Source organism: Zophobas morio, unplaced genomic scaffold (assembly GCF_036711695.1).
Source record: "Zophobas morio isolate AGI-343-1 ecotype UQ-CSIRO unplaced genomic scaffold, CSIRO_AGI_Zmor_V1 ptg000026l, whole genome shotgun sequence".
In the NCBI taxonomy this organism is placed as follows: Eukaryota; Metazoa; Arthropoda; class Insecta; order Coleoptera; family Tenebrionidae; genus Zophobas; species Zophobas morio.
The window spans coordinates 9,189,833-9,214,749 of NW_026972131.1; the positions used below are offsets into that span (position 1 = coordinate 9,189,833).

Below are 24,917 nucleotides of genomic sequence, written 5' to 3' on the forward strand. Positions count from 1 at the left end.
TTGTGTTACCTAAATTCTCACATCTATCTTTTTTTAAATCTTTAATGTGGCCAATTTTATTACCCTAAATAGCACATTTATTCAACAAAGGGTTTACATTTACTAAATATATTTAAACCTCCTTGGTCCTGATAATGTTGACGAAACCCATCAGTCACAATCATTATTATCACATTATTACCGCAGATAATGCATCTAATATCTCTAAAATTTTAAAAACAACTTCCTTATCGGAGATTCATCATCATACACATGTCAAGATTTATTTGATTGATATGTTTTTATTTTTTGTCTTTAACTACTTAATAAAATTATTAATGTTAAAATGACCTGCAAAACCTAGGTTAATAACAATAGTAAAACCTGAAACGATATATTAGTGAAATTTCAATTAATTCTCATTGATATAGTTACCGGATGGGCTAATTTTAATTATAGTTGTTTATAATAGAGCTCAGTTTAACAAAAGAATGTAAATTGGCATACAAAAAGCCTGTGAACATAATTTGTCAATAAGATTTTCTCTGTGAACTTTCTACTTCTTTATATTACTTCCCGAGCGTAAGCTAAGGAAGTATTGTAATCGAGTCCATCGGCCAAATTGCCACTTTCATATTTTCTCGACGTGTCATGATCTCTAGAGTACGAAAAAAGTGGTCTCCCCCTTCCGTCTGTCTGTCTGGGGTCTGTATCCATTTGGGATGGCGTCATCTCCAACATTTAAAATAAAGTTTTTTTTAATTTCACAAAATAAGATATGCCTGCACTTGTGGTGTGTGAATCCGTGTCGAATTATCACCCTAGACATCCAGAATTTTTGGAAAAAAAAATCAAAACTAGATTTTGTAAATATTTTAAGGCTATCGTAATCATGGTAAATCCTTAAGCAAAATGTATTCGTTTAGCCCCTTCCAAAAAATTAATGACGTCATCTCAAAATTTTGCCGAATAAATCCTGCCGAAAATGTGTAAAATATGTAAGTCTATACTGTGATTTATCACTGCATTAACGACGATGTAAAATATGGTCATTTCTAGAAATTACAGACATTCTAAAATTCTGACCGAATTTGTGAAAAGATTCCAGATGTTGTGCAAGTCCCAAATATTCTAACCCTTTCAAAGGTTTTAAGGGTTTCAAGTATGCCAAAAACCCTAAGGACTATACAAGGATTTCAGGAATTTAAAAAAAATAAAAAAGCTAGAGAAGCCGGCAATTTAAAAATTCTAACGGGATTTCAGGGATTCCAAATATTCCGGATTCCACAGATTCCAGACATTTAAAAATTAAAAAGATGATAAAAATCCGAAAGATCTAAAAATCTTTAAAATTCTAGAGATACTGAAGTATCTAAAAATAATGAAAATTTGTAATCTCTAAAGATTATAGAAATCCTAGATTCTAGAGATTCCAAAGTTTCCAGTGGTTTGAAAGATTCAAAAAGAATTGTAAAGACAAAGTTCTAATGCTCCAAATATAAAAAAGATCGAACAAAATCTTAAAAATTTTAAAGAACCTTGATCCTAGAAATTGCAGAAATTTTAGGCTTTATCAAACTCGTAGTAATTCCCAAAGTGTTCAAAATTTCCATGTATTGGAAAGGCTTTAAAAGGTCGAAAGACTCTTAAGGACTCTAAGTGGTCAAAAGCTAAAATTCTGTTTCGAATCCTTGAAAGATTCTAAAGGTTCTAGAGAAATTCCAAGAAGCCAAAGATTCTAAAACTTGTAAAAATCGCGTAAACTCGTAAAATACCAAATATTTTAAAAATTCCAAAAACTTTAAAGAAAACAAAAATCTTTAATTTTTATAAATCCTAAAAGCACTGAAGGCCTTGAACACCTTAATTATTATTTTATAAATCTTAGAGAGTAAAGATTCAAGAGATTCTGAAAATTCCAAAGATTTACACTTCTGAGATCTATAAATTTTAGAAAATCTGAAAAAATTTAAAAGTGTGGTAGACCTAGAAATCTCGAAAATATTGGAAAAGGTTGACTTTCAAATTCTGGTCATTTTGTGTACTTCAGAAAATCTGAAAAATTGGGCTAATTTGGAAAATCTGAACATACTGGAAGTTTTGAAAATTTTGCAAATTACGAAAATTCCCAAAAATTAAAAGAAAATAAAAAAATTGGTCTAAAGAGTTTAGACAGTACTTCCCTCGCCGTCGGAAACGTGACGACTTATGTCTTTTTTCGTATTACATTTTTGTAGCGGGGCATTTTAAAATAAATTGAGTTCCAATTTTGTCATTATTTGGCATTGACATCTTTGTCATTTTTTTTGTGATTGCTATGACTGCTTATTAAAAAAAGTCGTCTCTGAGGTGTATAATATGTTGCCTATGCAAAAATTGTCAGGCGTGATCAGATAAAAGGAACACCCTGTATAGTACTTGTAATTTAAAACAAATAGCCATAACACTTATCAATCTGTAGACGTGACGGTGAAACACAAACTAAACTAAAACATGTTTTCTACGAATTGGAATAACTGGACAACAATGCCGACGGTCCAGACTTTTTTATTGCTCTGACTTCCGTTTATTGAATAAAACACTACATTTTTTCGGTTTTTGGATGGTGTAATTCACATTTGGTTAATTATAACTTGTCTAGATCTAGGCTGGAGCATCCTCTAGCCTCCCCCTATGAAATATCGAGAAAATTTGAAAGTAACAAATTGTCCAATGGATTCCATTACTGTACGTCCTTAAGTTATACTCGATAAGAAAAACAAGTGTTTATGTTTATACATTGGAAGAATGTCACGTAGAAATTAGTTTGATTTGAATGAGTTCGTCCCCTCATAACAGAGGATCAAAACAATCAACTAGTAAGCTTCAATCGACAAAATGTTCTGAATATCATTATTATAATTCTTGTAAAACAAATATGTTTGTATTTTCACATTTTCGAGAAAATGGGATGACTCGTTCTTAATTTGATCATTAAAAAATATAAATGCTATGATGAATTACAAGTAAAAACTCATCATATTTTGCACATTTTGGGTAGAATGTATTCGCCAAAATTTTGAGATAACGTCATCAATTTTTTTGGGGAAATAAACAAATTTATTTTGATTAACAATTTACCATGCTTACAATGACATTAAAACGTCTGCAAGATTTCAAAGTATTCAGTTGGCAATTCTTGATTAATTAAAGCAATAAATTAAATTCACGCATTCATTAATTTTTTTGAGTGACCCTGTATATGCAAATCCAAAAAATATGAATGGAATCACCTACAGACTCATCATATTTTGCACATTAAGATAGGATTTATTCAGCAAAATTTTGAGGTGACGTCATCAATTTTTTAGAGGAGAGGAGAGCAAATACATTTTGACTAAAAATTTACCATGCCTAAGATAACTTTAAAACATCTCCAAGATTTCAAAGCATTCGGTTTTGTAGTTTGTGATTAAATAAACAAAATTTACGCATTCATTAATTTTTTGAGTCACCTGTATATACAAATCCAAAAAATATGAATGGAATGATAAATCACAAGTACAGGTACATCATATTTTGTACATTTTAGATAGGATTTATTCGGCAAACTTTTGAGCTGACGTCATCAATTTTTTTCAAAATTAAATGGCAAAATGTTGCTTCAATTTTCATTTTTTTTCCAAAAATCTGGACGGTTCGGGTAAAAACTCAATTCGGAGTCATAAACTACATGTGTAGGACTATGTTATTTCATACAATTTAAAGCCCATTTACTATGTACAATTTTGAAATGACGTCATCGTAATAGTGGTGGGGATGATTAGACAAATTTTGGTTAGCGTTTTACAATCTACATGATATTCTTAATATAAGTATAAAATTTCGCAACAATCGGTCCAGTAGTTTCGGAGATTATCTGTTTAATAAAAATCCAAGGACGGCAGACAGACGGAAACGGGAGACCTATTTCTTCATCCTCTAAGGGTCATGCAAGATCGAGAAAACGTAAAAGTAGAGAGTCAGCTGACGGACTCGATTACAATACTTCCTTTGCTTACGCTCGGAAAGTAAAAATGTTAAATTTCAAAATTTCCAAATGTTTGAAATATTTAAAAGGTTTCAAACCTTTCAAAACTTCGAAACACTCGACACATTCTAAAAATCTTAAATTTTTCATACACTAGAATTTGCGAATTGTAAAGGCACCAAAGATACCAAATAAACTAAAGTTTTAGGTTCTAAATAGAAGAAACATCCAACAAAATCTTAAAAATTGTAAAGATCTTGGAAGTATTAATGTTCCTACAAATTATAAAAATTCTAAATATTCTAAGGATTCAAACGTTAAAAAGGTTTTTAAAATTCTGTTCCAAATATTTCAAAGATTCTATAATTTGTAAAAAACGCATGACAAAAATTTTAAAGATTTCAAAAACTCTAAACAAATCTCCTAAAAATCTAAAAATCGTAAAAATCTGAAGAATGTTTCTTTAATTTTTATCAAACCCACAAGTATTATAGGGGTCTTGAACACCTTAATTATTATCTTATACATCTCAGAGATTCCAGAAATTTCAAAGATTTAAAGACTCTTGGGGTCTATTAATTTTACAACATCTGGAAATATCTAGAAAGTGTGAAAAATCTGAAAGATCTAGAAATCATGAAAACTGCGAAAAATGATTGAATTCTGGCATATCAGAAGACTGATATTTTTACAACATTTAGAAAATCTGGAACTTCTGAAAATTCCAAAAATTTACTCGATTCTAGAAATTCTGAACATTTTACTGAATTTGTGAAAATATTCCAAATAGTGTGAAAGTCTTCTCTGAATTTCAAAGATTTCGAAGATTCTAAGGGTGCCAAAACTCTAAATTGATATATGTGCCCTTGCTAAAATGTTAATGATGTTATCAAAAAAAAATTATATGGAAAAACTGACTATAAAGATGAAAAAAAAAAGAATTTTCAAAGTTAAAGTTGACAACAATTTTTCAAAGTTGTATTTGTTCGACTGTACTTTAGTCGAAATAACCAACCAATTTTCTGAATTTTGTGATAAAGTGTATTTTAATAATGGGATTTAATTCATTATTTCAGATTAGCTGTTATATTTATCATTTTGGGAATGTTTTTTTTTTTGGTTATAACATCGTCTTTAATTTAATAGAAAAAGGAGAATAGGAGTCGTCAACAACATGCTTTCAGACTCATTCAAGAACAAAACACAAAATGAAGTTCGAAGATTGTTTAACATTCTAAAAGTAAAATACAAACCAAAAACAAAACATCACAGGTCATGACATTTTTTTAAAATTCTTTTAGAACACAAAGAGCCCTAAGATTCCTTCACATTTTTAAAAAAAGACATGAGGATTCTTTCAAACGCTTTCAACAACAAAATACATCAGTCCCGAGATTTTTTCAAATTCTTTCAAAAATAAAAGACCAATGATGTTATTAAAACCAAAGAAGTTTTGGTTTGCACCCGGAATTTCTAAAACACATGAATTTCACTAGTATCAGCCCAGTAATTTCTGAGATTAGGAGAATAAAATGGTCAACAGACGACAGACGAAAGCGAAGGACCTACTTTTTCATACTCTAAGGGTTATGAAATGTCGAGAAAACAAAATTTCATGGTGTCGCAAGACTTAGGCTTTAATTTGGCTGACAGTGTCAGTAATCCAAATTACGAAGCTGTTTGTATGCAAGTAAACATGAAATGTCAAAAATTTCCAGCGAAAATACGGATTTTGATTAAAATTTTGCAGAATATTTCACGAGACACAATAATTATGGTTATTTTAACAACATTGGTGTTTATTAGCCAGAAATACTCTTCCAATGATTTGAATTTATAATATTCCGAAAATGTAGTTAGTCGTTAAATGTTTAGCATAATTGAGTAATGAGTGACGATGGATGTATGCATTTTTTTTTTAATTCCTTACCCTTGATCTAAACTAAAAACTCTGTCAGCACGAAATCACTGTTTTAAAGGTAACAAACAGATCCACAGTACTGAAAGTTTACAAAATTTTATTCATCACATTCACACATGCTGTTGCGGTATTCGTGAATCGATTCTTTACTTTTCTTCATTGTCTCTATAACATACTTTGTGTCTTGCTCTTCTTTATAGTCTTCTTTATAAACACCCACATTTGCAGCTCCGTTTGTTTTAACTTGTTGCTAAAAGCGGAAAATGATAATAAGCTCAGTAAAAGCGATTCATACATTTTTTCCTTGCGTTAGTCGAACAACGTCGACGTGTTTAAAACAAGCATTTTCTTTCGATTTGCTCAAATTTCGTATGCAACAACAAAATGCGCATACGTAAACACATGCTGCCAAAGGATACGCCAAGAAAAATACTAAGTTCAAGCAGAATTCAGTTCTCCTGAAGTAAGCGTTTGTATTCTTGTGAATAAATGAAAATTTTTTACTTTGGTAAGACTCTAACAGTCCTTTCCAGAGAATCAGGATGAATGGGCCAACCGCCGATGTCGTACACCACAGGTCGATGTTCTAAGCTTTTTTCCTGATACCGAGACAATGGCCGCGGCAGCTCAATCAATAAATTCAACCCATACATCCCAATTTTGTCCCAGCAGAACAATCCAATTAAGCCTTTTATCGCTCCTAGAACGTAATCACTAACTTACGAATTTGTACCCTGAATGAGATACCCAAAAATAGAAGAAAAAATAGTAGCCCTGAAATTAATATCAGACACAAGCTAAATTTGCTTTCTTCGGACGGCAACACAGAAGGAATCGGCGCCGATGAGTCGTGGCAGTGTCTATTTGCTCGTTCGGGTTTTAATAAGTTTGTATAGAATCCCTTCACTGCACCATATTGAGAAAAAAACACAAAAAATGAAAGCTCAACGATTGACATAATGAAAACTTTAATGTGTCAAATAAAAAAAAATCTAATCAGCTAATGTCATCAAAAATACTGGAATACTGAGATTCTTTGTTAAATGGAATGATCTACCATCTCCTTCCCCCACCTCTTCCACGGACAGCTGGCCGCGAAGAATCCTTCTTCTCTTTCCACACGGTGTAGCGTTCGGCCATCTTGTATACTTCTTCGGGAACATACTGTTGTGCTTCCTCCAAAATAGCGATCAGATCTTTAGCTTGGGCCCAATCGCCTCTGGTTACGTAACTTATGGACTTTCCAGATTTTCCTGCCCTACCGGTTCGACCGACTCGATGCACGTATTCTTCAATGTTTCGCGGGAAGTCGTAGTTAATGACGTATCTGAAATGAATAAATTATGAACTGATGCTCACTACTACTATATTATAGCTAGGTTTTATAACAGATCATTTAAGTACATACGTAATATCGTCTATATCCAACCCACGAGAAGCGACATCTGTAGCTATAAGTATTTGTACTGTCCCATCTGCTATATCAATTAGAGCCTGCTCTCGATCACTCTGTTCGCGATCACCATGAATTGTTTGACACTGAATTCCTTGCAGAACCAATTCTGACGATAATTCATCCGCACGAGATTTTTTGCCACAGAATACTATAACCTTCTCTGTCGGATCCAAATTGTGAGCGAATTCCATGAACTACAAAAACAAAACAATAAAAAAATATACTAAAACATTTTAGCGTTCTTTATTTACCGCAGAGAATTTTGCCTCGTCATCGTCGGGCATTATTTCAATGATCTGCGTGACTGTGTGAGTAGCAGCTAAATCTAGCGTGCCGACATAGACCTGAATAGGATCCACCATGTAAGACTGTGCCAAGCGGCGCACACCCATTGGCCAAGTGGCACTCGTCATCACAGTCTGTCTGGTGGGGCGTATACTGTACATCACTTTGCGTATCTGTGGTTCAAAACCCATATCCAGCATGCGGTCTGCCTCATCCAAAACCACGTATGTCACATACTTGACGTTTAAGTGACCTGCTTCAACGAGGTCGTTTAATCGACCGGGGGTAGCAATTACGATGTCGACACCGTCGGTGACTACTTTGATTTGTTCTCTGCGATTTCCACCGCCATAAACGCAAACCCTGTTCAAAGAAAAACAAAACATTTGTAACAAAACAGAATTATATTAACAATTAGAAAATCTAGTAGTAGTTGTGGAGGAGTTATTGCAAATTCACTGTCCACGACCGTACTTAAGTGATGTGGGACGATGTAGGTTTTCAAGATTATTTAAGTTGCATTGTTCTAAAAATTGTATAAAATCTGACAGTTTTAAGCATGAATTCATTCAAACCATAGCATAACTGTTATTAACATAAAGTAGAAAATAATTATAATTATGAAAGAAGACAAATAATACCGACAGAGTAATAAAAAGTATGATCAAAGACAGACATGGATTTTTGACAATTTGCCTTTGAGTCACCCTTGTTCACGGTGACCTTGTTTGTTGTTATACAGGGTTAGTATAAAGTCCCGGAACGATTGAATAACTTTGTTATTTGAAAAGTTTTTTTTGGAAATTTTGTGTGGATTTATAGTTAAACATGGCCACTTGATTACAACATTTTTCCCTTTTTTTTTGACATTTTCTGATGCAGAATAAAAACTAATTTCAGAAATTTTCAACATGTTTATTTCTACTGATATAAAAAATAGAAAAAAAAATCACAAAAAATACCTACTATTGTAAAATGTTCCATAAAAAAAGTAGGCAGCCCTGTCTGTCATAATAACAAAGTTATTCGACCGTTCCGGGACTTTATACTAACCCTGTATATTTCTAATTTTGTTATTTAGCTTATAAAAAAATAAACAGCCTACGTTCAATTAGTTCCCATTGTCACTATACAAAAGAACATATAATTAACCCCGCCCACCTACACCGCCTCCATTTCAGTGATTTATCTAACCAGAATGAAAGGTAGACCTTATACTGAACAGGAATAAAATCGTTAGAATGGGAACACCGGGGGTGGGCGGAGCTAGTATTTGCTAAAATAAGACTGACTGTGGCAAATTACATACACTCTAAGAAAAGAGAGGGCGGGGCTAGTATTTGTTAAGGTCAGATTGATTTTGCTAAATGACTGAACAATATTAAAAGTAATCACTGGAATGAAGAGGGGGTGGATGGGAGGAGCTATTGCTTGCTTATAAAAGACGCCATAAGAAAAAGTTAAACTTAGCCCCACCCACCCACCCGTTTTCTCATTTTTCGTCTTCTAAAAGAAAAAATAATTCTTATGGCAAATAATATAACAAAAAAAAAAATACGATTAGCGCTTTTTTTCTTTTTTTAGCAACCTACGCTCTATTAGTTTCCATTACCACTCTATAAAAGAACATATAATTAACACCGCCCACCTACCCCGCTTCCATTTCAGTGATTGATTTTATTTCGCCAGAATTAAAGGTAGAGCTTATACTGAACAGAAATGAATCGTTAGAATGAGAACAGAAGGAGTGGGAGGAGCTAGTACTAGTAGTAGTTGCAACAGTCAGTTGCAAATTACACACATTCTAAGAAAAGAGAGGGTGGGTGGGCGGGGCTAGTATTTGTTAAGATAAGATTGATTTTGCTAAATGGCTGAACAATATTAATAGTAATCACTGGAATGAAGAGGGGGTCGATGGGAGGAGTTATTGCTTGCTTATAAAAGACGCCGTAAGAAAAAGTTACCCTTAGCCCCACCCACCCACCCGTTTTCTCATTTTTCGTCTTCTAAAAGAAAAAATAATTCTTATGGCAAATAATATAACAAAAAAAAATTACGATTAGCGCTTTTTTTCTTTTTTTAGCAACCTACGCTCTATTAGTTTCCATTACCACTCTATAAAAGAACATATAATTAAACCCTCCCACATACCCCGCCTACATTTCAAAGATTCATTGTATCTCGCCAGAATGAAAGGTGGACCTTAATATTGAACAGAAATGAAATCGTTAGAATGGGAACAGAGGGAGTGGGAGGAGCTAGTACTTGACAAGATAAGACTGACTGTTGCAAATTACACACATTCTAAGAAAAGAGAGGGTGGGTGGGCGGGGCTAGTACTTGTTAAAATAAGAGTGATTTTGGTAATTGGCTGAATAATATTAAGAGTAATCACTGGAATAAAGAGGGGGTGGATGGGAGGAGCTATTGCTTGCTTATAAAAGACGCCGTAAGAAAAAGTTACCCTTAGCCCCACCCACCCACCCGTTTTCTCATTTTTCGTCTTCTAAAAGAAAAAATAATTCTTATGGCAAACAGTATAATAACAAAAATTACGATTAGAGTTTTTTTTCTTTTTTTTTGCAGCCTACATTCTTTTAGTTTCTACTCCCACTCTACAAAACAACATGTAATTAACCCCGCCTACATTTCAGAGATTCATTTTATCTCGCCAAAATGAAAGGTGGACCTTATACTGAACAGGAATAAAATCGTTAGAATGAGAACAGCGGGGGTGGGCGGAGCTAGTACTTGCTAAGATAAGACTGACTGTGGCAAATTATATGCACTCTAAGAAAAGAGAGGGTGGGTGAGCGGGGCTAGTATTTGTTAAGATAAGATTGATTTTGGTAATTGGCTCAACAATAATAAGAGTATTCACTGGAATGAAAAGGGGGTGGTAGGCGGAGCTATTGCTTGCTTATAAGATTCCGTCAGAAAAAGTTAAACTTAACCCCACCCACCCACCAGTTATGTCATTTTTTGTCTTCTAAAAGAAAAAATAGATCTTATGCCAAATAATATAACAAACAAATTACGATTAGCGCTTTTTTTCTTTTTTTAGCAACCCACGTTCTATTAGTTCCCATTGCCATTCTACAAAGGAACATATAATTAATACCGCCCACCTACCCCGCCTCGATTTCAGTGATTGGTATTATCTCGACAGAATGAAAGGCGGACCTTATACTGAACAGAAATAAAATTGTTAGAATGATACTTGCTAAGATAAGACTGACTATGGCAAATTACATACACTCTAAGAAAAGAGAGGGTGGGTGGGCGGGGCTAGTATTTGTTAAGATAAGATTGATTTTGGTAATTGGCTCAACAATAATAAGAGTAATCACTGGAATGAAGAGGGGGTGGATGGGCGGAGCTATTGCTTGCTTATAAAAGACTCTGCAAAAAAAGTTAAACTTAGGCCCACCCACCTAAAGTCACTAGATCTACTATTACTTTTAGAAAGTACGGCAAACTGCCTGTGGTCGGAATTCGACAGAGAGGAACCTAACCTATGTGTTAAACAAAGATAGCGCGAGGTTAGTAATTTTCGCTATCTGTCAACGAAAGGTTGATGTGTTTACGATTTGAGGTTACGACAGACTGTACTAGAATTATTGAGTTAACGGACCGGAAAGAACACTATTCCAGTCCCAAAGTAACTCCAGCTCTATTCAACGAGAAAGTGTCACCGGTAACCAGCAAACAGTCGTGGAAGACGTGTTACCACCAAGGCAATTGACGGCCAAATGACAGTAACAGGATCGCCATACTGGAAGCAAAAAATACCTGCTGTCGAAAAGACGGAGCATAACAAGGACACAGATATATTTCTATTTCATAAAAGTTACTAATTGCCACACATTTCAAGATCGAGTCACATTACACCCACCCACCCGTTTTTTCATGTTTCGTCTTCTAAAATAAAAAATAAATCTTATGGCAAAATCATTAAAATGAGATCAGCGGAGATGGGAGTAGCTAGTACTTGCTAAGATAAGACTGACTGTGGCAAATTTTACACACTCTAAGAAAAGAGAGGGCGGGTGGGCGGGGCTAGTAATTGTTAAGATAAGATCGATTTTGCTAAATGGCTGAACAATACTAAGAGTAATCACTGGAATGAAGGGGGGGTGGTAGGCGGAGCTATTGCTTGCTTATAAGATTACGTCAGAACAAGTTAAACCTAGCCCGACCCACCCACCCGTTATGTCATTTTTCGTCTTCTAAAAGAAAAAATAGATCTTATGGCAAATAATATAACAAAAATAATTACGATTAGCGCTTTTTTTCTTTTTGTTTAGCAACCTATGTTCTTCCCATTGCCATTCCACAAAAGAACATATAATTAACACCGCCCACCTATCCCGCCTCGATTTCAATGATTGGTTTTATCTCGATAAAATGAATAAGTATGTAAGAAAAGAGAGGGCGGGTGGGCGGGGCTAGTATTTGCTAAGATAAGATTGATTTTGGTAATTAGCTGAACAATATTAAGAGTATTCATTGGAATGAAGAGGGGGTGGGCGAGCGGAACTGTTGCTTGCTTATAAAAGACTCCGTAAGAAAAAATTAAACTTAGCTCCAACCACCCACCCGTTTTCTCATTTTTCGTCTTTTAAACGGAAAAATAAATCTTATGGCAAATAATATAACAAAAAAAAAACGTTTAAGATTAAAAAGACTGCAAGAAAAAGTTAAACTTATACTTCTTAGAAATTTGACTAGAGGAATTGATGAAAATTTTGTATTCTTTAGATAAACAGAACAATCATCTGTAAGGAAGCAATCTGCTTACAGTTAAGGTCTACTTTTACCGAGTTATTAACTGAGAAAAAAATAATAAAGAAAAACTTACGCTGTAATTCCCTTATATTCGTATTTCTTCACTTCCTTGTCAATCTGTAACGCCAATTCCCTCGTTGGTGCCATCACCAATACAGCAGGTCCTCTACGCTCAACCTTCGTAATACACTGTCCATCGATATGTACCAAAGCTGGTAACAGAAATGCCAATGTTTTGCCAGTGCCAGTCTGTGCAATGCCAATAAGATCTTCACCACTCAATAAAACCGGCCAAGCTTGACTCTGAATTGGCGAAGGTGTAGTAAACCCTGCCTTTTCTATTTCTTTCAATATCTCGGGGTACTGATAAAACGCTTGATCGAACGTTACCACCGGTTTTGGCACTGGCTTGCTTGTGGCCGACTTGAAAGTCCTTTCGACAACGATGTTGTTATTTTCCTCGCGGAATGTTGCCACTTGTTCATCTGACATAGCTGTCACTTCGGGATGTTCATTGTAGAACTCCTTTTTAATTGGGGGTAAAGACGCCCACTGAGCCGCTTCATGCGCATCCTGTAAATATATGTAATAATTCAAATAAAACAGTCATTAATAAATTGTGAATTTACAGTTACAGCACAACAGGAAACTTTTGTTGTTTATGTAACTTTAGATAACACGAAATTTTCAGCTTTATACTGTACGTAATTCAAGTGCCACCCAACATAAAACTATTCTAAAACGATCATAGAATCAATTTAAAGTAGAGTCCGCCAGATGTTGACTCTCTGTTTCCAAGAATGCTTATTAGAAGCCTCCAATAAACTGCCAGGATTATAATGGTGATGATTTATAACGCTTGCCTGCTTTTGGGTTGCTTGTCCCAAAGCATCAAAGGTTTTGCGAATCAGACATCGGACGCTTTAAGCTAAAATTTCTAATCTCGTCTGATTCACAGAAGCTTTGTTTCTTTCAGGCAAGCACTCGGACAGGAGGTCAGGGCTGTAAATTATCATCATTACCCTAATCCTAACAGGTTTATTGGTGGCTTCCAATACACAGAAAGTTAATGTTCGCTATTTAACGGACCCTACTTTACTTTTCAGTATATTCAGAACGTTATTTTTGTACTAATTACAATTTTATAACCTGATGAGAGGTTGGGCAAAACAGCAAAATTTTTAATATATTGTCAAAATCACGAAATATCGATTTGTCCTATTTACAAAATAGCTAATCAAATAGAAATAACTAAATAAACTAACTAATAAAATAATAACTGAATGAAATGTCATGAAGATTTTTTGTTTCAAAATTTTTGGTTTTGAGTTAGGAGTACTGTTTGACTCCAAACTGATCTTTATTAATCATTATGAACATATGCAGGGTGAGTCAAAAACAGCTCGCTCCTCAAGGAAAAAGTAATATAGAAAACAAAATATGAGTTTCAAATATTAAAGTCGCGCTAAAATTTTAAAAGTACTGCACAGGGGATTCTACCTGCCAATAGTACAGGATTAGTTAGGGCCTACTTAAGACGGTAATTACCGTCTTAACTGCACAGGCAATAAAATTTTAGTGAAATTAAAATTAACTTTCTAAGAATTCTTTCAGTTTATTGCGGCCTAATCCCCGATGTGGGACCGTTGGGTTTCCATAAATCGGTTTTGGGTTGGTTGGTTTACCTGGTAATTTCCAGAAGGGTTCAAAAACGAATACCGAATGATAATGTTATCACCACTTGAACAGCTGGTGAAGATTTTGGAAGTTGAAAATTGTAAACAAGTATCGAGTGGGCGTTACTTAGATAAGGAAAGGACTCGCAAAAACCATTTTGTTCAAAATATCATCCATGGAAAATTTGTTATACCATAACGAATTTAAATTTAAAAATATTTATTTACCAAAAACTTTTTCAATAATGTTGTTGTTCAACATATTGCCTAAATCATTTTAACACAATCTAATATAAAATAGGTATGAGATGTGATGACGTGACTTTAAAGGATAAATTTAAATTTCACCTAAAAGTTGTACCATCATATTAAAAAAAAAATCATGTGACGTTATATGCATTTATGAAAAAAGATTTTTAATGGATAAGAAATCTGAATTTGCCAAAAAAAAGTTAACGTCAGCAAGTTACATTAAACAGAATTAAGAAAATGCATCTACTAATTTTAGTGCGTTTGTAAAAATCTTGATCACTTTTGTTGATAATTTTTAAAAATACCATATTTTGGACTAGTGCAAATACTACATTATATATCACTATAAATAAATAACTCTGATTACGATTTTGTTCACTCAATTAAAATTACTTTATGTATTTTTTTTTTCTATCCTTGCTAATTTATTGACCCAACTTTTTAAATAACTACCTCGATACAAAAACACATTAAAAACCTAACTTTCAAATTTTTTTTATCATTCTATGCAACTAAGAAATGTAATAACTTACGGACTCCTCGAAGACAGCTCTCCAATTAATTTGTTTTGGGGGTTCCACAAACGTAGGTTCTTCTAAAGGGGGCTTTTGCTCTAGAGGTACACTTCGATTCTCAAAGTTATCTCTTTCAATGGTCAACTCTCGTATTAAACTTTCGGCCTTAGAAACGGCTTCATCGTCTCCAATGAGTCTGATAAGCGTCTCGTCGCCTTCCACGTCTTTAGTTACGTTAATTCTGGCCCCTGACTCAAACTGAAGATCGCTAATTTTTGATCCTCCCCTGCCAATGATTCGACCGACAAATTTTGAGGGTACTTTAATGATGGTGGCGTCGTCGTTGGGCCTTCTGGGGGCCCGGTTACCATCAAAACGGTTACCATCAAACCGATTACCGCCACCTCTGTAACCATTTCTTCTGTCTTCTCTTGGATTACTCTTGTCTTGGTACTTACGTTGGGGTCTGTCGCGCCAATTCGAACGTCCATAGTCGTTGCTGTTGGTGAAAACTTGTGTTTGGACTTGTGGAATAACAAATCTAGCGTTATCGTTCCAATCGTCAGACATTCTGATGCGGTTTTTTTCTTACAAAAGAAACGCTACACGACACTGCTTTAACGAATTATCGCTAATTTTTGGGAAATATACCCGGTATGGCGGTACGCAACAGAAAATCAAACGTGATAAGTAGAATGCACGGATTAAAATAGAGGTTTTGATGTATTTTGTTTAAAGAACCCGCAAAACAAAAAGTCAATCAAACCGGTGACTTTTGTCGAGTCTAGTAACTTGGAACACGAACAGGTTAATAATAACACGGTTGCCAAAATTTGCAAACCTGCAGAACAGAGGCAACTATGCGCATGCGCATAATAAATGCGTACGGCGTTGCCAGAACGGCTCGTTAGGAGGGGGAAAAGAACCCTGATGAAACAGGGATGACGTTATTGTTGGAGATTTAAAATTACGATTCACTGATAAAACGATAAACAGATATATTTTGATTAAAAATTTACCACACTTACGATAACTTTAAAACGTCTGCAAGATTTCAAAGTATTTCGCTTTGCAGTTTTAAACTTAAATTACAAAATATTGTTACACAATTTTGTTTTTTTTTTCCAAAAATCTGGATATCTCCTAAACTACACGTGTAGAAGTATGTTATTTTATAAAATTTAAAACCCACAAGTTTAGTTGGTTAACGTTTTACCACTTACACGATATTCATAATCATAATTCGATAAGACTTCAGGCACAGTAGACTTCAGGGGTCATGTAACGCCAAAAAAACAAGAAAGAAGCCATTCACCGAGTGGAATATAATACATATGTACTTCCTTAGGTTACATTCAGGAAGTAAAAACAAAGAGTCTCTACCTCTGAGACAACTGAAAAGATGATTTAAATTTATTTTTTATTTTTTTTTATTTACCATGTGTTATTTTTTAAGCAATCGAAAACCGTTTCAAAAAATTGGTCGACTGTAGTGTGTTTTCTTTCGCGAAAATTTGGATGTTTAGGGAAAAAACTCAAAGCGGATTCGTAAACCACAAATGTAGAAGTATATTGTTGTAGAACATGTAAATCATTTTAAAATAGAATTCTTTGAAATGACATCATCAAATTGTTGGTAGGGATGATTAACTAAATCGGTCCGGTGATTTCGGATTACGTCTCTAATAAAAATTGATACAGACGCCAGACAGACAGATAGACGGAAACGAGAGATCACTTTTTTCATACTCTCGGGGTCATGAAACGCCGAGAAAATATGAAAGTAGCAATTCGTCCGATGGACTGGGTTACTATATTTCCTTAGCTTACACTCGAAAGTAAAAAAGAGTCCTACAATCATTTTATTAAAATACATATGGTATATGAGACACATAATAGTTATTTAATCAACTAGTTGGGTAATGACAGCGATTAACGATCGAGCAAAAATAGGCGAGATGGTTAATCGCCAATATCTATCGCGATGATTACAATATTTTTTCGACGATTGTAATTTTCGAAAACATGAATCCATAGATTTTTATTAAATTGGTATGCAACCAACAACACCTTTGACATTTCTGTCGAGTTTATGTTATTTAAATTTGTTTCACAATACATTTTTGATTAAAAAACACCCTGTTGATTCAACTTTTAAATATCGCACTAATTTTAAAAAACTTTGAAATTGAAATAACAAACTTTATTAGATTGGTATGCAACCAACAATACACTGACATTTTAATCGTTGAATAATGGGTCTCATTATTGATCAATTTTGAACACCAAATTTGTTCGTAATTTTCACATTAATAAACGATCGTCGGAAAAGTGATTTTATTTTGTTTGTGTGGTTGGTTCCCAAAATTTCCACAGCCACAAATTAAAATTTCACTTTTAACACTTATATCTTTGACTTATATCATCATAATATAAATAACTATTATCTGATTATCTCTCTTCAATGAAATTGAGATGACGTCATCTAATTTTGAAAGGGATAAGAGTACAAGTTTTGGTTAACGTTCTATAACCCAAATGCAGTTAAAATTTCATGTAGTGATTATTCCATCTCCAGCAGACGTATATTTTTTTATACAAACGAACCTTGAATTTCGACATTTGTCAATATCTCATTTATTTGAAAAAGTGGAAGTCTGAAATTTAGAACGGTTAACACACAAATAAACCTATAAAATAGATGTACACGACCAGCATTAATCACATTTACTTTTTTAGGAAATGACGTCAATTTTTTTGAATTGAATATATAATATGTATTTTCTAGCTTGTTAAATACAGTACATATAAGCAACTTGGTTTGTCCAGTTCTTCAAAAAAAAGTTATTTCGACAGAACTTCCCTCGATTCTGAAGAAACCGTTCAACAAATATTGCTTCTTTGAAAAATTATAAAATTTGATTTTGCGGAATTTTACTTTTTTGTGATAACCTCTATGGAGTAAAAACAATATAGAAGGTATTAGTCACAGTGTAATAGAGAAAAAAGAAAGTTTTACCTTCGTAAAAAAACACAGTTGGGATTAAAAAAGACATTTGGGACCCCCGAGAAGGTTTTACATTTTTAAAAAAGACAGTTGGGACCCCCGAGGAGGTTTCATATTCTTAAAAAAGACATTTGGCGCCCCTGAGACGGTATTCCATTTAAAAACAATAGTTGGGACTCCCGAGAAGGTTTTACATTTTTAAAAAAGATAGTTGGGACCCCCAAGAAGGTTTCTCATTAAAAAAAGACATTTGGCGCCCCCGAGAAGGTTTTTAAATGCTTAAAAAAGAGAGTTGGGACCCTCGAGAAGGTTTTACATTTTTAAAAAAGACATTTGGCGCCCCCGAGAAGGTTTTTACATGCTTAAAAAAGAGAGTTGGCACCCTCGAGAAGGTTTTACATTTTTAAAAAAGACATTTGGGACCCCCGAGAAGGTTTTACGTTTTTAAAAAAGTCACTCGACGCCACCGGGAAGCTTTCATATTCTTAAAAAAGACATTTCGGACCCCCGATAAGGTTTTACATTTTTAAAAAACACCATAACCCCCGAGAAGGTTTCATATTCTTATAAAATACATTGGGCGCCCCCAAGAAGGTTTGACAATTTTAAAAAAGACAGTTGGGACCCCCGAGAAGGTTTCACATTAAAAAAAGACATTTGGGACCCCCGAGAAGCTTTTACGTTTTTAAAAAACACAGTTGGGAGCCCCGAGAAGATTTCATATTCTTAAAAAAGATATTTGGCGCCCCCGAGAAGGTTTTACAATTTTAAAAAAGACAGTTGGGACCTCCGAGAAGGTTTGACATTCTTAAAAAAGACATTTGGGACCCCCGAGAAGGTTTAACATTTTTAAAAAAGACAGTTCGGACCCCCGAGAAGGTTTCACATTAAAAAAAGACATTTGGCGCCCCCGAGAAGGTTTTTAAATGCTTAAAAAAGAGAGTTGGGACCCTCGAGAAGGTTTTACATTAAAAAAAAAAAAACATTTGGGACCCCCGAGAATGTTTTACGTTTTTAAAAAGTCACTTGACGCCACCGGGAAACTTTCATATTCTTAAAAAAGACATTTCGGACCCCCGATAAGGTTTTACATTTTTAAAAAACACAATAACCCCCGAGAAGGTTTTATATTCTTAAAAAAGACAGTTGGCGCCACTGAGAAGGTTTTACATTTTTAAAAAAGACATTTGGGACCCCCGAGAAGGTTTCACATAAAAAAAGACATTTGGCGCCCCTGAGAAGGTATTACATTTTTAAAAACGACAGTTGGGACTTCCGAAAAGGTTTTACAGTTTTAAAAAAGACCGTTGGGAGCCCCGAGAAGGTTTCACATTCTTAAAAAAGACATTTGGGACCGCCGAGAAGGTTTCACATTAAAAAAGAGAGTTGGGACCCCCGAGAAGATTTTACATGTTTAAAAAAGACAGTTGAGACCCTCGAGAACGTTTTACATTTTTAAAAAAGACATTTGGGACACCAGAGATGATTTTACATTATTAAAAAAGATAGTTGGAACCTCCGAGAAGGTTTCACATTTTTAAAAAAAGACATTTGGGGCCCCAGACAAGGCTTTACATTTTTAAAAAAGGCAGTTGGCTCCACCGCAAAGGTTTTACATTTTTAAATAACGGGGGGCTTATTCTCACCGTTTAGAGAAAGTGGGATAATTTCATCAATAAAAAATCTGTTATGACGTCACAAACATAGAAGGAAAAAAAAAGAAAGGCCAAGTTTGGAATCGAACGCGCGACGTTTGGTTCGCATTTCTGGCTCATAAACACTAGACCACGACCGAGATCCTTTACGCTAATGATAAACTGTTATTCTACCGTGTGTTATGTTTTTGAAAAAATTTCGACGGTTAGGGAAAAACTCAAAGCGGATTCGTACACCACACTTATAGGAATATTTTGTTGTAGTATTTATAACAGTTAAATCAAATAAACTTAGAATTCTTTGAAATGACGTCATCAAATTGTTGGTGGGGATGATTAACAAAATTATGGTTAGCATTTAACCATCTACAATACATGATATTTTTAACATACATACAAAATTTGACAACAATCGGTTCAGCAGTTTCGGAGATTACGTGTCCAATAAAAATACATACAGAGTCCAGACAGACAGACAGACAAACAGACGGAGCGGGAGACTACATTTTTCGTACTCTTGGGGTAATGAAACGTCGAGAAATTATAAAAGTAGCTATTCGTCCGATGGACTCGATTAATACTATACTTCCTTAGCATACGCTCGGGAAAATACTTCATCTATTTGAAAAGGTAGAAATTTCAAATTTGGCATGGTAAATGAACACAAAAAGTGATACAAAATGAGTATAATTTACTTTGATAAAGGAGTTTAATAGATTACTTTGTATTTTTTCAGTGGTGTATTTTATACGCATTTGTCTGATAAAAAAATTTTAAGTTACGACCTCTCAGTTTACTTACCTTACTATAATGTTTTAATGCTTTGAAAAAATAAAATTTCTTTAATCTACGCAAAATTCTCTGAAATAAGTGTTGTACATACCTCGATACCGGAATTTCCAGAAATAACAATCTTTTTACTAATGACGCGAGTATATTTTAACTGTTGCAAAAAAAATTTGCTTAAGTGATTTAAAATATTGAAAAAAAAAAAAATAAAAAAATAAAAAAATCGGGACGGCAGACAGACAGGCAGACAGATGGAAACGGAAACCTATTTCTCTCGACCAATAAATAGTGGAAAATAAAAAAATTTTCATTTAGAGAAACCATGTTTCTGGTATCTCAAGAATGTCGAGAAATGAGAAAAGAAACGAGAAAAGAAATTTCCATTAAAATTCTAAGATAAACTTACGTGAGTAAAACAGATAAACAGAAATGCTGTTATTCAGAAAATGTTTTAAAGGCTTAAACCATATGAGTTAAATCACAAAATAAAAAAAATAATAATAAAAAAAATAAAAAAAATTAACGTAAAAGAAAAAGTTGACTATATGCAATTTAAAGCGAGAAATTTCATTTAACTTCTAGAACACCTGTACATACAGTTTCCTAATTTTTCATTTTAATCGAATCTTTTTTCTAAATTTGTATCTAAATGTTATTTATCTCGGTGAAATATAATTGTTCTTAAAGAGCACCGTTATCTACGCCACTGATATGCGGTAACCTCTGCTCTAATGGTTGATATGGAAATTTCCATGAATGGAATAAACCATAAAATAACCTTGTCCCGTCGCCATTTCCCATTTCGTAATCGCTGTGATTAGTAAAGTGCTAGCTTTTGCACGGGTTTTTACCTCGTTTGTTGCTCTTTTGTGAATTAAGGTATATTATTTGTTCTCATATTAATTAATTGATAATGATATTTTGAAAATTTGTCGTTAGTTGTGAAGGCGTTACAATGCCTTCTAACCTACAACCTCGCTCATTTGATGCAAGGGTTTATCTACATATAATGTGTACCTACACAATGTGTATTGTTTTATTTATTTATTTTTTTTATTTTAGCGTAAGAATGTTTGCTTGCGTTAAATTTGTAGAGGACGGATCCACAGATATTGTTCATTTAGATGAAATACAAAAATCTGATGATGATTATGATGATGATGGAATTTATGAGAGTTCTAAAACATATGAAGTGAAACATAAGGATGGTTGTTATTATAAAGCACATGTGTTAAGTGTTGCTGGTAAGTAAAATGGTTTGATGAATGTTGTAAAATATCAGAACATTCGCGGATCAGGTTTTAACAAATATCATCAAAGAAACTTTACTCTCTTGAATATTGTTTTCTATTTTATAACTTAAATTAATTTGTTTCATATTTTAAAAGCTTGTTTCCGATTTACACAAAATATTTTAAATTTCCAAGTAATATTGTAGTTTAAAAAAACTCCGTTTCTTGTAAAATTGGGGTTTCTTCTTTTGCATCAAAAGAATAAATATTATCCAAATGTATCATGGTAACGATGCGGTAATTAATACATTCAATATTTTTTCTATGATCTGTGTCCTTTTGTGATTGGAATTTCACTTCGACGGGCGATGCGACATTATGGATTGTACATTTTTAAATTTTAATTTAATTATTTAATTATGCTTTCTCAGACCTGTCACATTTTAGCATCCCCTGAAGAGGCAACAAAACTAGCTATGTCGAAACGGTTGCGACTTGTCAGTAGATGTTTAGTTGTTGAAAACAAGTGCAACACAAACGATCACAGCGATAGTCATAATCAGGTATCAAATAATTACGTTTGAAATAATGTCTAAAAGTAAGAAGTTTTCGATTTTTACGTAGAACTTAAAATTAAAAGAAACAGAACGTCATAACAGAAATGCCGACGAAAACATTATGAGTTTAGATAGTGCATATCACACGTTTACTTTAATGAAAAGAATAGTTGAGGAAAAAGAAAAGAAAATCAAAGAACTAGAAATTGAAAATAAAGAACTATGTCGTCTTAATACAGAATTACAACTTAAAGTAATAGGGAAATTTCAAGGTAAATTAAATATTTCTATAGTTAATTTAAATATTTGTTAAGTTATAAATTTTAGCTTTGGATGAAGTTTTAACAAATATTAATGTTATGAATGGTAAAACGCACGGTGAACACACAGATCGTAAGGCGGCAATCGCTGAAAGAAGAGGGGGCAATGTTTGTTAATATTTTATTTAAACAATATCAATGAATTTTTAATTCTTATGTTTTAGGTACACGTAGGGAAGGGGATTTGGTTACCACAAATCATGTTTGACAATATATACAGAAAGAAAAAAGACACAATATTTATTAAAGAACTAGCTGTTGCACTTTTTGGTGAAGACGTTTTAAAAAGATCTTCATTATTTGGAGGATCAGCCAATAGAACGCGAGAAGCTGGAAGACCAGCATTGGATGCAAAAAAATTACTTGCAATGAAAGGTAGGAATATAAATATTTTAATTTATCTATTATACATAGTTTTTATGAATTGTATTTGTGCTATAGATATACTAAGGTACAGACTGCAGGAGAAAGGAGTTGGTAAAGTACAGGAGGAATTTGTAGTAAAAAGTATGAAGAAAATTTTAAATGAGAAAATACAAGACTTGAGAAGGGGCCCTCGAAAAAATAAAACCAAAAAACCTAATGAAGCCAAAGGTAACAACTATATGATTATTATTAAACATTATCAGATTTTCAAAAATTGTAACTTTAGAAAGCATGGCAGAAGATACAGATGAACCATCATTAGGGACTATTAGAATTAAAACAGAACAAATCACCAATGGGTCAGTTCAGGAAGTTAAAGATGAGGATCCGTTATTATCAGATTAGACTTCTGTAATTAAAGTTGATTGTTGGAACTGTGTTTTAAATTAAAGATTTTTTGTTGATATGACAAGTTTTTTCTATGTGTTAAATTTGTTCATGCGTATAACTACTTTTGAGCGATAGTTAAAAAAATGTAATAGAGTCGTTTTAACAAGTATATGTATAAGTTTTCTGAACTGTCATATGACGTTCATATTTTACCAAAAATTGAAAAGCTGATTTTTTTATGCATAATTTCGATGCCAACTGCAACAACTGTTAAGCAAAAATTTGTATAGGTGAGAGATTTCAAAACGGATATTCCTAAATACTTAGAAGGGGGCTATAAGATAATGTAAACTTAAAAATCTGTCTTTAAATTGCCTCTTACTTGGCTTTGTGACTTACAGATTAAATTTCGAAAACCTTAAAGGGTGGACACTCTCATAAAATTTTATTGGCGAATTATGAGGGGTTTAAAAGGACGGGTTCTATCGGTTACCTGTTGTGGATTTGAGTGGACTAGAAAAATGGCTAAAGTTTGTTTGACCACAAATTTGAAATATTCTGCCCTTGTTTAGCCAATTATTTATTAACATATTTTATTTCTGCAAAGCGCAATGGATTTTTTAATACAATTTCTACTATTGTACCTTTCTGAAAATTTAAAATTGATCCATAAATAGCGAAAACCAGATAATCCCACTCATCACAATTTTAACGCGTTGTAGTTTTTTTTTGACAACAAAATTTAAAAAACGGAAACGTAATCTGGGTAGGGTTTTTTACTCTCATTTGAACGGTGTGAAGCTTATTACAATCGGACGTATACTTTTGGCAAAAACTTGGGCAGAAGTTTGTATGTGTTATACGACGAAAGATATTTGCAAATGACCCCAATTATGGGAATTGCAGCTGTAAAATTTCCGACTACTTTGGAAAGTGCACAGTATAAAACTGTCAATCAGGATTACTCGCCACCCTTACCTTTTCAGGATCGTATTTGTTTCAATACGTGAACAGGTAGATTGTTAAACGGACCGCTTCCAAGGAGTTTAATCTTAAAATTTAAGGACACATGAAACTTCTTAAATCTTTGCAAATACATATTTCCTAGAAAAATCCCAATAAAAATTAACTCTACCATGATTTATATATGGACGTTCGATGTGAAGGGTTCGTAATGGTTTTATTGCAGGTAACGGTCCAAAGAACTAAAGACCCCTCATAAAGTAATTGACGGCGTTTGCAATTATCTTTTGTCATACTTTATATTATGCTTACCTGGTTTCTTAACAAATACTGTCCTAAACTCGTTTTAGATTTTAACTCCTTACTGGGTTAATCTTCTCTTTGGTATGATTTCGGCAGGACAGGTAAACGATCGTAGAGAAAAATATTTTTGAGTATTTTGGTTAAAAGTAATTGCAAAAAGTCATTCTAAAAATGACTGAATTACCCAAAAACGTAATTCGTTACAATTACTCATTACATTTTTTGAATGCATTACAATTACATACTCATTATTTGAAAAGGAATGGATTAGAGTGTAGGAACAACCGTTTCCACAAAATCACGTGATCAACCTAAACTTATTCATAATTTATGTAAATCTGTACAAATGTATTAAATACGTTTTATCTTTCGTCTACCTGTCCTATGCTCCTAGCATAGATTAATATAGATGCGACATACAGCCTGATTTTGCAAAACCACCCTTATTGACATT

At 33.5% G+C, this 24,917-nt stretch overlaps 3 protein-coding genes across 5 annotated transcripts; 1 reads left to right on the top strand and 2 right to left on the bottom strand.

Moving 5' to 3' along the window:
• Positions 1-5,989: 5,989 nt before the first annotated feature.
• On the bottom strand, positions 5,990-6,867 carry LOC135136359 (uncharacterized). Its single transcript, XM_064065596.1, has 4 exons — positions 6,657-6,867; positions 6,414-6,609; positions 6,205-6,367; positions 5,990-6,159 (listed from the first exon to the last, which is right to left on the bottom strand). The coding sequence occupies exons 1-4, from the start codon at positions 6,865-6,867 to the stop codon at positions 6,007-6,009; spliced, it is 723 nt and encodes a 240-aa protein (XP_063921666.1). The 3' UTR covers positions 5,990-6,006.
• LOC135136357 (probable ATP-dependent RNA helicase DDX43) lies at positions 6,861-15,717 on the bottom strand. Its single transcript, XM_064065595.1, has 5 exons — positions 14,900-15,717; positions 12,512-13,011; positions 7,617-8,013; positions 7,318-7,559; positions 6,861-7,236 (listed from the first exon to the last, which is right to left on the bottom strand). Exons 1-5 carry the CDS (start codon positions 15,449-15,451, stop codon positions 6,963-6,965), a joined length of 1,965 nt encoding a protein of 654 aa, XP_063921665.1. The 5' UTR covers positions 15,452-15,717; the 3' UTR covers positions 6,861-6,962.
• Positions 15,718-21,105: 5,388 nt separating this feature from the next.
• Positions 21,106-23,279, top strand: LOC135136306 (BEN domain-containing protein 5-like). Of its 3 annotated transcripts, none has more exons than XM_064065518.1 (9): positions 21,121-21,211; positions 21,272-21,343; positions 21,395-21,576; positions 22,012-22,127; positions 22,189-22,393; positions 22,449-22,549; positions 22,606-22,816; positions 22,856-23,035; positions 23,094-23,279. In XM_064065518.1, exons 2-9 carry the CDS (start codon positions 21,288-21,290, stop codon positions 23,210-23,212), a joined length of 1,170 nt encoding a protein of 389 aa, XP_063921588.1. In that variant the 5' UTR covers positions 21,121-21,211; positions 21,272-21,287; the 3' UTR covers positions 23,213-23,279. The 3 variants fall into 3 exon arrangements, with proteins under 3 accessions (XP_063921590.1, XP_063921588.1, XP_063921589.1); XM_064065519.1 differs by having other exon boundaries at positions 21,122-21,211; positions 22,883-23,035; XM_064065520.1 differs by lacking the exon at positions 21,272-21,343 and having other exon boundaries at positions 21,106-21,211.
• The last annotated feature ends 1,638 nt before the right edge of the window (positions 23,280-24,917 follow it).